At 44.3% G+C, this 14,934-nt stretch overlaps 1 protein-coding gene across 1 annotated transcript in view; it reads left to right on the top strand.

Annotated features, from left to right (window-relative positions):
* The window catches only part of LOC145363191 (protein transport protein Sec61 subunit alpha-like 1), a 37,341-nt gene extending 22,694 nt beyond the window's left edge, over nucleotides 1-14,647 (top strand). Inside the window, exons 6-12 of the mRNA XM_080218640.1 lie at nucleotides 176-285; nucleotides 796-949; nucleotides 3,300-3,460; nucleotides 5,552-5,749; nucleotides 7,319-7,510; nucleotides 9,799-9,875; nucleotides 12,494-14,647. Of these exons, the coding sequence (XP_080074766.1) occupies nucleotides 176-285; nucleotides 796-949; nucleotides 3,300-3,460; nucleotides 5,552-5,749; nucleotides 7,319-7,510; nucleotides 9,799-9,875; nucleotides 12,494-12,680 (1,079 nt within the window). The 3' untranslated portion in view covers nucleotides 12,681-14,647. The remainder of the gene's footprint in view (nucleotides 1-175; nucleotides 286-795; nucleotides 950-3,299; nucleotides 3,461-5,551; nucleotides 5,750-7,318; nucleotides 7,511-9,798; nucleotides 9,876-12,493) is intronic.
* Nucleotides 14,648-14,934: the final 287 nt, after the last annotated feature.

Below are 14,934 nucleotides of genomic sequence, written 5' to 3'. Positions count from 1 at the left end.
GCCACCGTGCTAATTTAGTGAATTGATCCGCTGTGATTCTGAAACTTGTTCTTGTGGATTCTGCGAAGCACCTTGGGAAACTTAACTGCATTCAAGTTGCTATATAAATGCACATTGTTGTCGAGGCTTTCGCTTCGTGTACGTACCTGAATGGTGACTACTTTTTGCCTTGCAGTTTTTGGTATGATCATCACTATTGGACAAGCCATTGTATACGTCATGACTGGGATGTATGGAGATCCATCAGAAATGGGAGCTGGCATCTGTCTGCTGATCATTATCCAGGTAAAGTTGGTGAAGGCTTCAGTGTGAAATTCCAATATTGAGGGTGGCTGTATTGCCTCCCGGTGATTACTCGATAATGAAATGTCTGTCTGGACAAATTTTGTCCTGAATTTGATAGAGTTTGTTCATATATTTTGAATTTGAGTGCTGTGTTGAACTAAACCCAGCACTTCTATGCCTGAATCAGGAGAAGCAGTATTGATCTATTCAAATTTGATTTAGATCAATCAGTATTTTGGATATGTTATGAATGATAAAACATGCAGTACGGTCACTTCATATTTTCCTTTCTGTTTGAATGCTCCTCAAGAAGCCAGATTTTGAGTAATATTCCTGCTGTCAGTATTGTAAATTGTGTTTTTGCCAAAGTGTGCGGTTTGGAAAAGAAATCTTCTAATTTAGGTCAATGGTAATCATTCAAGCTTTGGACTGTTCTAGTCGAGCTGCACTGCTTTTCTCCTTGCAGAGTTTCACACAGCCTTATCGATGGAGTTTTTAACTTGTTTACAGCTGTTTGTTGCTGGCCTCATCGTGCTACTTCTAGATGAACTGCTGCAGAAAGGATATGGCCTTGGATCCGGTATCTCCCTCTTCATTGCCACAAACATCTGTGAGACCATCGTGTGGAAAGCTTTCAGCCCTACTACCGTGAACACGGGTAGAGGTAAGCGGTCTTTTTACTCTTAAAACATATATAGCACAGCCAATCTAAAAGTTTGGGTGATGGGCTAAAGAACATAAGAAATAGGAGCAGGAGTGGGCCATCTAGCCCCTCGAGCCTGCCCCACCATTCAATAAGATCATGGCTGATCTGTCGTGTCTCAGTTCCAAATTCCCACCCTCTCCCCATAACCCTTAGTCCCCTTGCCTATCAAAAACCTATCAACCCGCGTCTTAAAAATATTGAGCGAGGCAGCCTCCACCACTTCAATGGGCAGAGAATTCCAGAGATTCACCACCCTTTGAGTGAAGAAGTTCCTCCTCAACTCCATTCTAAACCGCCTCCCCTTTATCCTGAGGCTGTGTCCTCTAGTCCTACTGTCCTTTCTGAGCGGGAAGAGCCTCTCCACCTCTATCCTATCCATCCCATTCAACATCTTATACGTCTAAATGAGATCTCCCCTCATTCTTCTAAACTCTAATGAGTACAAGCCTAGTTTATTCAGCCTCTCCTCACAGTTCAACCCCCTCAACTCCGGAATCAGCCTAGTAAACCTCCTCTGCACTCCCTCCAAGGCCAAAATATCCTTGCGTGAGTGCGGCGACCAAAACTGCACACAATACTCCAGCTGCGGCCTCACCAGTGTCCTATACAGCTGCAGCAAGACCTCCCTACTTTTATATTCAATCCCCCTCGCTATGAAGGCCAGCATCCCATTCGCCTTCCTGACCACTTGCTGCACCTGCAGGCTGGGTTTTTGCGACTCATGCACAAGGACCCCGAGGTCCCTCTGCACCGTCGCCTGCTGCAGTTTTTCGCCACGTAAGTAATAGTCCTTCCTACCATTATTCCTACCAAAGTGGACAACCTCACATTTGCCAACATTAAATTCCATTTGCCAGTTCTTGGCCCATTTGCCCAGCCTATCTAGATCCTAAAGCTTATGATGAATACTACAATGACTGTGTGAGAGATCAGACTGATCAGAAGAGGCAAATCAAATGGATAATTGGACTAGAAACAGCATTTTGATTAACACAGAGCACGTAGAAGGGGAAAGTATTGGTTGAGAGAAGTACCCTGGATAAGGGCCATGTTGTTGATAAAATAAAGATGCACAAGTCCTGGTCAAGGAAACTGAGTCATTCTATCCATCTGCAGAGTAGATCACTGTGCCTTGACATTTGTGTTAAAAATATTTGTCACCAGTTGTTAACAGAGGGATAAACAAAACTCAAAGCATGTTTGCTTCCTGTTGATCTCTGGCAGCAGCATGATCAGCTAACGTTCCTAATATTTGTACTGTGTGTAAATGTCTGAGTAAAAAGTCTGACAACACCAGGTTTTAGTCCAACCTATTTATTTGATAATATACTCACAAGCTTTCGGGGTTAGCCCCTTCGTCAGGTGAATGGAGAGTTCTGGCCTCAGACAGAGCATATAAAGCACAGACAGTTTAGAGATTACTGATTAGAATGCGAATCCTTACACCTAACCTGCTGTTCAAGACCTGAAGTGGCTGATAATGTGAGTGGAAGGAGCACTGATCACAGTTTAAAGAGATGTATATTGTCTCCAGACAGTACAGTAAGTGAGGTTTTGCAAACCCAGGCAAGTCACGGGGGTTACAGATAGTGTGACATGAACCCAAGATCCCTGTTGAGACCGTCCTCATGTGTGCGGAACTTGGCTATCAGTCTCTGATAGAGACCTGACGAAGGGGCTAACCCCGAAAGCTTGTGAGTATATTATCAAATAAATAGGTTGGACTAAAAACCTGGTGTTGTCAGACTTTTTACTGTGTTTACGCCAGTCCAACGCTGGCATACCCACATCATGTAAATGTCTGACCCAGGAGAATATGATGAAAGCTCTGTTGTGGGTGACTTCAGCAATCCCACATAAATGAGTTTGAATCTGTGCTAACAGGGTCATGAATGGCAATTCTCTGAGAAGGAAAAAGATCCAGCTGTCCAAAAGATGACTCCTTGTTTGGCCCGTCCAAATGCAAGACCTTGGAAAGGTGTCTCCTATTGATGAGCATTGAACATTGAGATGGTGGGGTGTAGTTTCTCTAGAAAGAGATGTCTGCACTTGACTGTGATGCTAACAAAGTAATAAGTAAAATTTGTTTATTGTTCACAAGTAGGCTTACATTCACACTGTGAAGCTACTGTGAAAATCCCCTACATTCATGTTCAATGTTTTTAGCTGGATAATGTAGAGGAAACACAAATGGATTTTTTATAAATAATGTTCATTATATCAGAATTCTATATGTAGTGAAGGTTGCAGTGTTGTAAATAGTCTCCCAATCGAACTACTTTTTAATCATGGCTTCTGTTTCCAATAGGTACCGAGTTTGAGGGATCAATCATTGCCCTGTTCCATCTCCTGGCCACACGACAGGACAAAGTCCGTGCTCTCCGTGAAGCCTTTTACCGTCAGAACCTGCCAAATCTCATGAACCTCATTGCCACCATCTTTGTATTTGCAGTGGTCATCTACTTCCAGGCAAGTGATCGGTGAAAATCAGGGCTGTGAAAATTGTTCATTTTACTGCTGGTTCCAGGAATGTGGAGCAAAATAGCAACCATATTTACCAATTTCCAAGTGAAGCGCTTTAGATAACTTTCTAAAGCACACAGAGTTATCAAAGATTGTTGGTATATTAATTGAACATAGAACATTACAGCGCAGTACAGGCCCTTCGGCCCTCAATGTTGCGCCGACCAGTGGAACCAATCTAATGACCCTCTAACCTAAACTATTCCAATGTTATCCATATGCCTATCCACTGACCATTTGAACACCCTTAAAGTTGGCGAGTCCACAACTGCTGCAGGCAGGGCATTCCATGACCTTACTACCCTCTGAGTAAAGAACCTACCTCTGACATCCGAATTGAGAGGGGATTGTGAGAAGTGGGAGCTATCTGTGCATGATATAAGGATTTTGTTTTATTTCTGTGCTGCGTTGTAATCAAAAATAGAACATGCTGGAAATACTGCGCTCTAGAGAATGTGACTGAGTTAATGGTTTAGATCATCAGGACTGAAACGTTAACTCATTTTTTCTCTTCACAGATGTTTACTGACCCGGGTATTTCAAATGTTCTGCTTTTTGTTTTACATTTCCAACATCTGCAATATTTTGATTTAGGATTTTTGTTGCACATTTAATTGTTTTTGTCCCATTATGCTTTAGTGACATGGTAGTTAGCACTGCTGCCTCAGTGCCAGGGACCTGGATTCGATTCCCAGCTTGGGTCACTGTCTGCGAGTTCTCCCCATATCTGTGTGGGTTTTCTCCAGGTGCTCCAGTTTCCTCCCACGGTCTGAAAGATGTGCTGGTTGGGTGCATTGACCATGCTAAATTCTCGCTCAGTGTACCCGAACAGGGACTGGAGTATGGCAACTAGGGGATTTTCACAGTAACTTCATTGCAGTGTTAATGTAAGCCTACTTGTGACACTAAATAAAATATTTTTCAAAAATATCTATTTGCCCCCATGAGCCAGAGAGCGTATGGAGTCTATCTGATAACTGGGATCAGAATGACGGTTCAGACAGGCTGGTTGGGAGTAGCAGCTTCCATTCCCTGAAGGACGTTTGTGAATCGATTGGGAATTTTTGTCAGCTCTTTTCTGGTGTTTGTTTCTGGCTGATAAACTATGCAGTTCCAGCTTCCACATATCACAGAGGCCACGTTGCATTAGGGAGCAGATTTATAAGGATGCTGCTAGAAATAGAGAATTTTAGCTAAACGGTTGGATTGGATCGATTGGGCTTGTTTTCTTTGAAATGGAAGGGTCTGAGAGGAGAATTAATTGAGATGTTTTAAATTCTGAGGGAATCTAAATAGAGAGGATAGGAAGGGGCTAAGAGGTCAATAACCAGGGGGGCATAGATTCAGAGGATTGGAAGTGAGTTCAGGAGAAATATCCAGAGGGGTTGGTGGGGGAGCTGGCATTCACTACTGAAAGAACCATAGAATCCCTACGTGCAGAAGGAAGCCAATCGACCCATCGGGTCTACACCAACTCATCGAAAGAGTATCTTACCCAAGCCCTTCCCTCCGCACTATCCTTGTAACCCCGCGCATGGCTAATCTGCCTAATTTGTGCATGAAACCCACGCAGACGTGGGGAGGACGTGCAAACTCCACAGTCATCCAAGGCCGGACCTGGGTCCCTGGTGCTGGGAGGCAGCAGTGCAAATCACTGTGCCACCATGCCAAGAGGGTGGTAGAGGCAGAAATCCATTTGAAACATGGAAATACAGGGCTCCGGGCCAAGAGCTGGAGAGAGGGGTCAGGCTGGAAAACTCAAGATGAAATTTCCACCTGTTCTTGAGAGGGATTGAAAGAAATGAGGTATCCGTACATATCCTATATTGCAAATTTTACTGAATTTAGTGAGAAATATTGCTTCTAGCACAGAAAGCTGTTTGGTCCACGAAGTACCCTGCAACTCAGTATTGTGCCATGGAATGTGTTACTTAATCTCTGCAACTGGATTCAATTTCAAAGTTTTTTTTAATTTTGAATGTTAATGACTTCAAATAGTAATCAGTACTAAAGCAGCTTTACGTTTGCATCTTGCAGGGCTTCAGAGTAGATCTTCCAATTAAGTCTGCCCGTTATCGTGGACAGTACAACACCTATCCCATCAAGCTTTTCTACACATCCAATATTCCCATCATCCTCCAGTCTGCTCTGGTCTCCAACCTCTACGTCATCTCTCAGATGTTATCAACAAGATTCAGTGGCAATTTCCTCGTCAATCTACTGGGGACCTGGTCTGTAAGTACAACTTTATTTTGTGGTTAATGTAGTTAGATCATGCTTGCGTTTTTATGAAAGTAGATACAGGCGAGAGGTGTTATTTGGCTTGTTATAATTCCATCACTGAGATTGAGACATCCCCTGCCACAATCCCCTGATGGCCTCCAGCTGGTTGATATTGTTGCTGCTTTACCCATTGGGAAGTCCTGCTGGAATTGACCAGATGCTTCTAGTGTTGGTTCTGAATATCTTCTTACCTCCTGTTTTCAAATCCATCCATGGCCACCTCAGTCCCTTTCTAATCTCTTCGGACTCCTAAGCTCTCGGTGATATGTGCACTCCTCTACCTGAACATCCCAGATTTTAACTGTTCTGCCGTTGATAGCCATGCATCAGCTACCTGGGTTGCAAGTTCTGGAATATGCTTTCTAAACACACTTTCTCACTTATTGCCCCACTATAAAAGGCGCAATGTAGACTGTGTTCCCAGTTTGAATCTGTTCTCCTGTCCCCGTGCCATAGGTTGTGGAGCAGCAGACACAGAATGTGAAGTCTTGTGTGTGATTGGGGGCAAAAACGTTTGGCAGGATTTACACAAGAGCAGGATAGGACCAGAGACTGCTTCATTGGTTCAAGAATTTATTCAAACAGAAAAAAAGTTTAAATGTAGATACTTCCTTGTACCCGGCATCAGCTTTGATCAGGCAGCAGTTTCTGCATTGCTTTTATTTTTAAAGGCAATTGGATAAATCGCTCAGTCAATAAAGAGGATGAGATTGGTGTTCATGTGAATTTGAAGGAATTTTTGTTAAATGCCATATTGAGTCATGGAGTTCCTCAGCATATGTGCGCAGCTAAGTGATGTCTAGCATTCGGACGTTGCAGTTGTGCCCAGGGATCCTCTGGGGAGGTCAATATATCTGACGAAAGAACAGCCAGTTCCAAAAGCTAGTGGCGTTTGCTACAAATAAACCTGTTGGACTTTAACCTAGTGTTGTGTGACCTCTTGTCAGGTCAAAATAAAGCACATAGAATCCCCACAGTACAGAAGGAGGCCATTCAGCCCATCAAGTGTGCCCTGACCACAATCTGACCCAGGCCCTATCCCTGTACCCCTCATATTTACCCTAGCTAATCCCCCTGACACTAGGGGCAATTTAGCATGGCCGATCAACCTAACCAGAACATGTCTGGAGTGTGGGAGGAAACCCATACAGACATGGATAAAACTCCACACGGACTGTGACCCAAGGCCTGAATTGAACGTGGGTCCCTGATGCTGAGAGGTAGCAGTGCTAGCTACTGTGCCGCCCCTCCTTGTTCCTGAGTGCGGCCCCCTTACCCCGTTCTGGGAAGTATGAAAGCTGAGCGACTGACTATTGTACCCAGTTAGGCTAAACTCAAAGGTCAGCTGCTTGTGCGATGTGATGGACAACAGCCATATGGAAAGCATCAAGACCTTTGGAAAAGATAAAGAAAATCAGGAGCAGGTGCTGTCCAGATTGCAGTCTGAAATTGACAAACCTGAGGTAACTGCTCCGTCATTCCGTGTTATCTTAATAAAACTTTTCTGTTTTCCTTTTGAAGGATATCACGGGTGGTGGTCCTGCCCGAGCATATCCCGTTGGGGGCCTCTGCTATTACCTCTCACCTCCGGAGTCATTTGGTTCGGTGTTGGATGACCCTGTTCATGCAGTGATTTATATTGTCTTCATGTTGGGCTCCTGTGCTTTCTTCTCCAAGACCTGGATTGAGGTGTCTGGTTCCTCTGCCAAGGATGTAAGTGTAGCAATTTATTTTTCTTTGCGGGAATCTTGCCATCAGTCCCCCATTGATATTTTATTTTTAAAAATGGTCAACCTGCCCAGTTCCCTGTGGACCTGGGTTGCATCTCTGTCTGGTTGGGTGTTGGATCAAAGTATGAAACTACTTCTAATTTAACATTAAATAGACACTTTCAGATGTCACAAGGTACCTAATGTGATCGATGGCAATATTGTTGAATTAATTGTAGCAAGTGAGTTTAGTAACTTTGAGACTGAGGTCCATTGCTGAGGCAGAGTGCGATGTCCTTTCACACTTGCTGGACCCAATCCGCCAGTGTTTCATGCTGTCCCTAATACTCTATTCTCAGAGAATTGTAGAAGGTGCCATTTAGCCCATTGTGTCCATGTCGACTGTCTAAGAAGTGCAGTAATAACTGGCCCTTATTAGGGAAAGGTCAGGGCAAATAGCCAAGGGCTGCTCTTTATTCTAGCACAGGTTTCCTGCTCCACTCCTTACGTTCTTCTCCCCCACCCCCTTGTTTTGTTATGTGGTTGGGGGAAACTGCAGCAGCAGAGGAGAATCATAGAATCCTATAGTACAGAAGGAGGCCATTCAGCCCATCGAGTCTGCACCCCTATCCCCGTAACCCCATACATTAACCCAGCTAACAGCCCTGACAGCAGGGTCAATTTGACATGGCCAGTAAACCTAACCCACGTATCTTTGGAGTATGGGAGGCAGGAAACCGACAAAGAGAGAAAGCGGCAGCACAGTGGTTAGCACTGTTGCCTCTCAGTACCAGGGACCCAGGTTTGATTCCATCCTTGGGTCACTGTCTGTGTGGAGTTTGCATGTTCTCCCCCTGTCTGCATGGGTTTCCTCAGGGTGCTCTGGTTTTCTCCCACAGTGCGAAAGACGTGCAGGTTCAGTTGATTGGCCATGCTAAATTAACCCTTAGTGTTTGGGGGGACTAGCTAAGGTAAATGGGGTCTGAGTGGGATTATGGTCAGTACAGACTCAATGGGCCAAATGGTTGCCTACTGCACTGTAGGGATTCTATGAATGTGCAGATTCCGCACAGACAGTAACCTGAAGCCGGAATTGAACCTGAGTCCCTCTCACTGTGAGGCAGCAGTGCTGCTAACCACTGCCACCGTGCCAGTGCAGTCATCTTGGGGAAAAGCTGATGATCCAGGTGGATTTAAAGATCCCTGATTCTACTCCCATCAGTGACCAAAACCACTGGAAACTCATCAGTTTATTCGTTATCTTGTGTTGCAACCACTGCCAGGCCAGCTGATATTGAATATTGGGTAATAGCTGAAGTGTTTGGAGATACAAAGAACAAAGAACAACCCAGCACGGGAAACAGGCCCTTCGGCCCAACGAGCCCGCGCCGCCGCATCACCCTACACCTATTCTACCCTGCATGTCTACGAATGGGACCCTACTCAGTCAGATTCAGGGAAGAAATAGTGTCAATTTGGTAAAAACCGATTAGCCTAAGAGCACATCTTTGGGGTGTGGGAGGAAACCGGAGCGCCCGGAGGAAACCCACGCAACCACAGGGAGAATGCGCAAACTCCCACAGACACAGGCCCAAATCCATGTGTCTGCACAGCCAGCAGTGCTAGTCACTGAGCTGTTGCGGCGCCCGTCTACCGGTCCAGGATCAAGCACACACACCGACATGAAGTACTAGGCCACTCCTGGACTTCCAAGAGCAGCCCACGCACGACCCGCCGTGTGCATGCCCCTCGCTTGACACGAGGTGGACCTCCACCTGTGGAATAAAGACAAAAAATATTAATCATACGGCCTGCCCTTCCGGTGTCTCCCGAGGTTTAACCCTATTTAATAGCCCCTACCATATCCCTCCATTCTCGTTTCACTCATGTGCCTATCTAACTGCATCTTAAACGAGTCCAACGTTCCTGCCTCCACCACCCTACTCGGTAGCGCATTCCAGACCCCCACAACTCTCTGCGTAAAGAACCTTCTTCTCATCTCCAAATTATACCTCCCCCCCCTCACCCTTAAATGATGACCTCTCGTGTTCGTACCCAGTCTAGGGAGCAGTCTCTCACTATTAACTCTATCTATGTTGATGAGGTACCACTTAACTGCTCCTGTTTTATCCGAAATAGAGTAACTGTTTACTGGATTGGGGACCAATATTTGAGACTATCTATGACAGACTAATATCCTTGTATTAATGTTGAGGTTTGTAGCTGCTTCACTTGCATTTTCTGCTATAACAGCACTATTGAGCTGGAGTATTTTTTCTCATTGAATTACAGGTAGCCAAGCAACTTAAAGAACAGCAAATGGTGATGAGAGGACACAGGGAGACCTCAATGGTCCATGAGCTTAACAGGTAGGTTACTAACTGTCGCATTTTTCCATTTAAATGCTTAGCGATCGTTTTCATAGCTTCGTTCCAGAACGCCATTCAGACATCATGTCTGTGCTAACTCTCCTAAGAAGCAATGAATGTTCTCCACCCTTTTGCCACATTTCTTCTTCCTTTTCAGATATTTAGAGAGTTTAGAAAATGTCAAGCTATAACCAGGCTCCCAGCCTAATCCCATCTTCCAGCACTTGATTCATAATCCGTACGGGACTTCAGTTCCATATTCAGAAACCACCTAAATGAGTTGAGGGTTTTTGCTCCTACTGCTCTTTCTTCATCTACCCTCTAATCTTTCTGCCAGTCACTTCAAATCTGTGCTCCCTAGTCACCTGACCTTTTTTTTTTGCATCCACTCTATCCAGGCCCCCCTCAAACTTGTACACCTCAATCACATCTTCCCTCAGCCTCCTCTGTTCCAAGGAAAACAACCTCAGCCTATACAATCCTTTCCCTTGGCTGCAATTGTCCAGCCCTGGCAATAATTGAATTTTGCATTCAATTTGAGGGAGAGAAGAGTGGGACTAAGGCTGTATTTTAAACTTTAAATAAGGGCAATTGTTTGGGTATGAAAGCAGAGCTGGCTAAAATGAATTGGCAAATTAGGTTAAGGAATAGAACAATAGAGATGCAGTGGCAAGCATTTAAGTGGATATTTCTGAATGGATATCCATGGTTGATCAGAAAGGTTAAAGATAGTATCAAACTTAAAGGGGAAAAATGTATTTGTGCAAAGACAAATGGTAGGTCAGAAGATTGGACTCAATAGGAGGAACAGCAAATGATGATTCATGGATTGTCTGGCTCACAGGAAGCAATGAGTAGGCATAAATGAATCATTTTCAGGGCTGGCAAGATGTATTGAGTGATGTGCCTCAGGGATCAGTGTTGGGACCTCAACTGCTTACAATTTATATAGATGACTAGACTTGAGATAAGGGTTGGTTGCCAAATTTGCTAATGAGACAAAGATAGGCAGGGAAGTAAATTGTGAAAGGATGTACGGAGACTAAGAAAAGATATAGATAGGGCAAAGATCTGGCAAATGGAGCATAATGTGGGTAAATGTGAAATTTGGCAGGAAGGATAAAAAAGCTTATTATCTAAAAGGTGAGAGATTGAAGAGCTCTGAAGTGCAGAGGGATCTGGGTGTCCTAGTGCATGAATCATAAAAGGCTAGTATACAGGTGCAACACGTAATTAGGGAAGCTAATGTTATCATTTATTGCAAGGGGATGTGAATACAAAAGTCGGGAGTTTATGCTTCAGTTGTACAGGGCAGTGGTGAGACACATCTGGAGTATTGTGTGCAATATTGGTCACCTTATTTAAGGAAGGACATAAATGCATTGGGAACATTTCAGAGAAGGTTTAGGGCACTAATACCTGGAAAGGGTGGGTTGCCTTATAAGGATAGGTTAGACTTGTATCCACTGGAGTTTAGAAGAGTAAGGGGTGACTTAATTGAAACATACAAGATTCCGATAGACAGGATTTGGAAAAGATGCTTCCTGTTGGAGAATCTAGAATTGCTTAAATATAAGGGTTGTCCATTTAAGATGGAGATGTGGCAAATTTTTTTCACTGAGGTCATGAGACTTTGAAACTCTCCCTGAAAAGAACAAAGCATGGGAAACAGGCCCAACGAGCCCCTGCTGCCATTTTAACATTGAGTGCCCTCCTCTACCCATGACCTTTGTCTACACCTATTGGGGAAGATTGAGGGAAGACTAATTTAGGGACAATTTGTTACACCAATCAGCCTAAAAGCACGTTTTTGGGATGTGGGAGGAAACTGGAGCACCCGGAGAAAACCCACACAGTTATGGGGAGAATGTGCAGATACCGGCCCAAATCCATGTATCTGCGTAGCAAACAGTGATAGTCACTGAGCTGTCATGTTGCCCATCAGATGGTCCAGTTTAAGCGTACACTAATGACGTGAAGCACTAGGCAACTCTCGAAGCAACATCCAAGAGCATCCCTCGCACGACCCACCGTGTGTATGCCCCTTGTGGACAACAAGGTGGACCGAATCACCTGTGAAGTAAAAGAAAAGACATCAATAAACATGCAAAACTTAGACATTTACGGAATCCCCAGAAGTGCAGAAATAAAGCATGTGAGCCATGAAATATGTTGGAAGGTCCATAGGAATCAATTGATTCCCAGGGACGTCCCAAAGCTCTTGAAATTTATTTAGAAAAGTCTCCTGTATCCCTCCGTCTCTAGTCTGCTCATGCGCCTGTCTAAGTAAGCCTTAAACAACCCCAGCGTGCCTGTCTCCACCACCCTACTTGGCAGTGCATTCCAGTGGTGAAAGCAGTATCTTTGATTTTAAGGAAGAGGTAAATAGATTCTTAGTAAGCAAGGGAGTGAGTGGTTATGGGGGGGGTTGGGTTGGGTTTGTGTGTGTATAGATGAGATGCAGATTTGAGGTTGCTGTCAGATCAGCCATGATTTTATTAAAAGCCAGGGCAGGTTCAAGGGACTGAATGGCCTATTGCTGCTTGTTCATATTTTGGCTTATTGGATATAATAGTCTGCCGTTTGTACTTATGAGTCCTTCAACTTGTGTTTTACAGATATATTCCCACTGCCGCTGCTTTCGGAGGCTTGTGCATTGGTGCGCTGTCTGTACTTGCGGACTTTCTGGGTGCTATTGGGTCTGGCACTGGTATATTATTGGCGGTGACCATCATTTACCAGTACTTTGAGATCTTTGTGAAAGAGCAGAGTGAAGTGGGCAGCATGGGAGCTCTGCTTTTTTAACCAGTGTGCTGACTCTCTCCTTTTGAGTGTTTTAGCGAGAGTCCAGGCGAGAGAGATTTCCCAATTTATCACAGCAGCGAAGAATGTTCCTGAACTCTTTCTCACCCAGAGACGCATTTTTTTTTATTTTCTGGGAATTCACTGCTCTGGGTAGGATAAGGTTAATTCAGCTTTTCATTGTACCAAGAACTCAAAAACATATTTTGGAAACTTGTTTAATTACGGTCAAAAGCACAAATTTCCACCATGGGAAAGCGTTTGTGTGTGTGCGCGCATGCATGTGCCTGCACGTGTGGCATGTGTGGGGTGCATGCATATGCACATATGATTGTGTGTGTGTGTGTGTGTGTGTGTGTATTTTTGATTCAAAGGTGCAACGAAGAGATCCAGAGACAACCTGTGTTTGAGTTTAAAATTCTCTGTGCCCTTACTGAGTTCTCCAGATCAGGAAGTCTCTCCTTGGTTCCGAGTTTCTAAACCAGCAACAGATCAATCAATAGTGTCCCTAACGTGCCTGATCCGGGTAATTGTGAAGGGAAGTTCAGACAGCACTTCCAACCATAAACCCAAAGGCGTCAGATTGAATAGTACATCGATCTGTGGCGAGGACATCATCAGATTCTGCTCTAGTGCAGCTTAAAGTCTAACTGCTGTCCATACCTAAGCTCAGACATGAAGGGGACAGCTAACAACCATGGGATGATGTCTCAGCAGAAATTGACCCTGTCCTGGAAAAAAGGGGATAAGACTGCGGGGGCAGTGTGAACAATCCTGGGACTGCTGTGTCCCATAAATAATGCAGGGCTCGCGTTAGAGATCTGTGTAATAGCACTGCCCATCCAGAGATATTCAATATCATGTTGAAATGCTGTCCATTCATTTCCCTCCCTACTAGCTCCCACCTCTTGAGTGGATGTGGAGATGCCGGCGTTGGACTGGGGTGGGCACAGTAAGAAGTCTCACAACACCTGGTTAAAGTCCAGCAGGTTTACTTGGTATCACAAGCTTTCGGAGCGCTGCTTCATCAGGCGATGAAGGAGCAATGCTCTGAAAGCTCGTGACACCAAGTAAACCTGTTGGACTTTAACGGGGTGTTGTTAAATTATGGTCAGTACAGTTTAACTTCAGATTATATGGTTTAGATGGTGGCTGCACCAGCAAGTGTATGGGAGTTTTTCGAGTATTATAGCCAGCTGTCCAAATGCTTATGCTCTTGTACTTCATCCTTAGGTGCAGGAGAGAATGAAATAAAGTTTGACATTTAGCTTTTAAAAGGCAGGTTAAGTGTAGCTTTTTTTTTTACAGCTGACTGATGCCTTTTAGTTTCCGTTCCCTTTGTCACCAGTTCAAAAACTGACTGTGCAGAATTTATTGAGGTTTTTGTGTGATTTCTATTCCGTCACCTGCTGGTCTAAGCCAGGAGAGAAGTTGCTCGCTGCTGATCGCCCTTCACTAACTCCTGCTGCATTATAGATGGACACGTCAGGCCTGCCCATGATACTTACTTTCCTCGGTCAGATTGTTTGATGACACTAGTTTATGTGGGCAGAATGGCCACGTGGAGAACTGTCCTGTCTCCTAGGGAAAGATGAGACTGTTTGGTGCACTGAGTGCATTCAAATGCTAAACTCCATCAGTAAACTTGCTGGCATCTATTCCAAGCTTTGTTTTTAAAGTATAGTTAGTTTTGTATATAATTCTCAGCACCTGGGTACAAACTGATGTTCCTCTGTTGTGATAATGACATTTGAAAGGATTCTCTCTTGCTGAATGGTGTAAAAACATTTCCGGATTTCTCTCTCCTTTCTCTCAGCCTGTGGTTCCAGTATGGAGGGAGAGGGGAAAATGGAATTTCTATGCATTCCTACCTTGTTGGCTGTGATTAAACCTCGTTAAGCAGTGTTTGTTTTCCCCAGGACCTGCTCACTTAAAATCCAGTCTTTATAAATAAAAAGTGTTTGACAACATGTTGATCATGTTTTCCTGTGTGTGTGTGTGTGTGTGTGTGTGTGTGCAAAGCCCATTCTGTGAACCCATATAGCATGCAATTGCTGCATTAATGCCCTGTGTACAGCATACAATCGCAGCATTAACACCCTGTACACACAATCGCAGTGTTAACACAGGTACAGCACTCAATAGCGATCTTCCATCTAAACAGTTTACACTCCAATCAATCAGAAAGCCATCGAACAACCTTTGGGCTTCAGTGAGAGAATGGGAGACTAATGGTGTATTTGTTGTTCAATCCTCA

This window comes from Carcharhinus amblyrhynchos, chromosome 3 (assembly GCF_965287045.1).
Source record: "Carcharhinus amblyrhynchos chromosome 3, sCarAmb.v2.hapA, whole genome shotgun sequence".
NCBI classification, from domain to species: Eukaryota; Metazoa; Chordata; class Chondrichthyes; order Carcharhiniformes; family Carcharhinidae; genus Carcharhinus; species Carcharhinus amblyrhynchos.
This window is presented reverse-complemented; position numbering and strand designations above follow the sequence as displayed.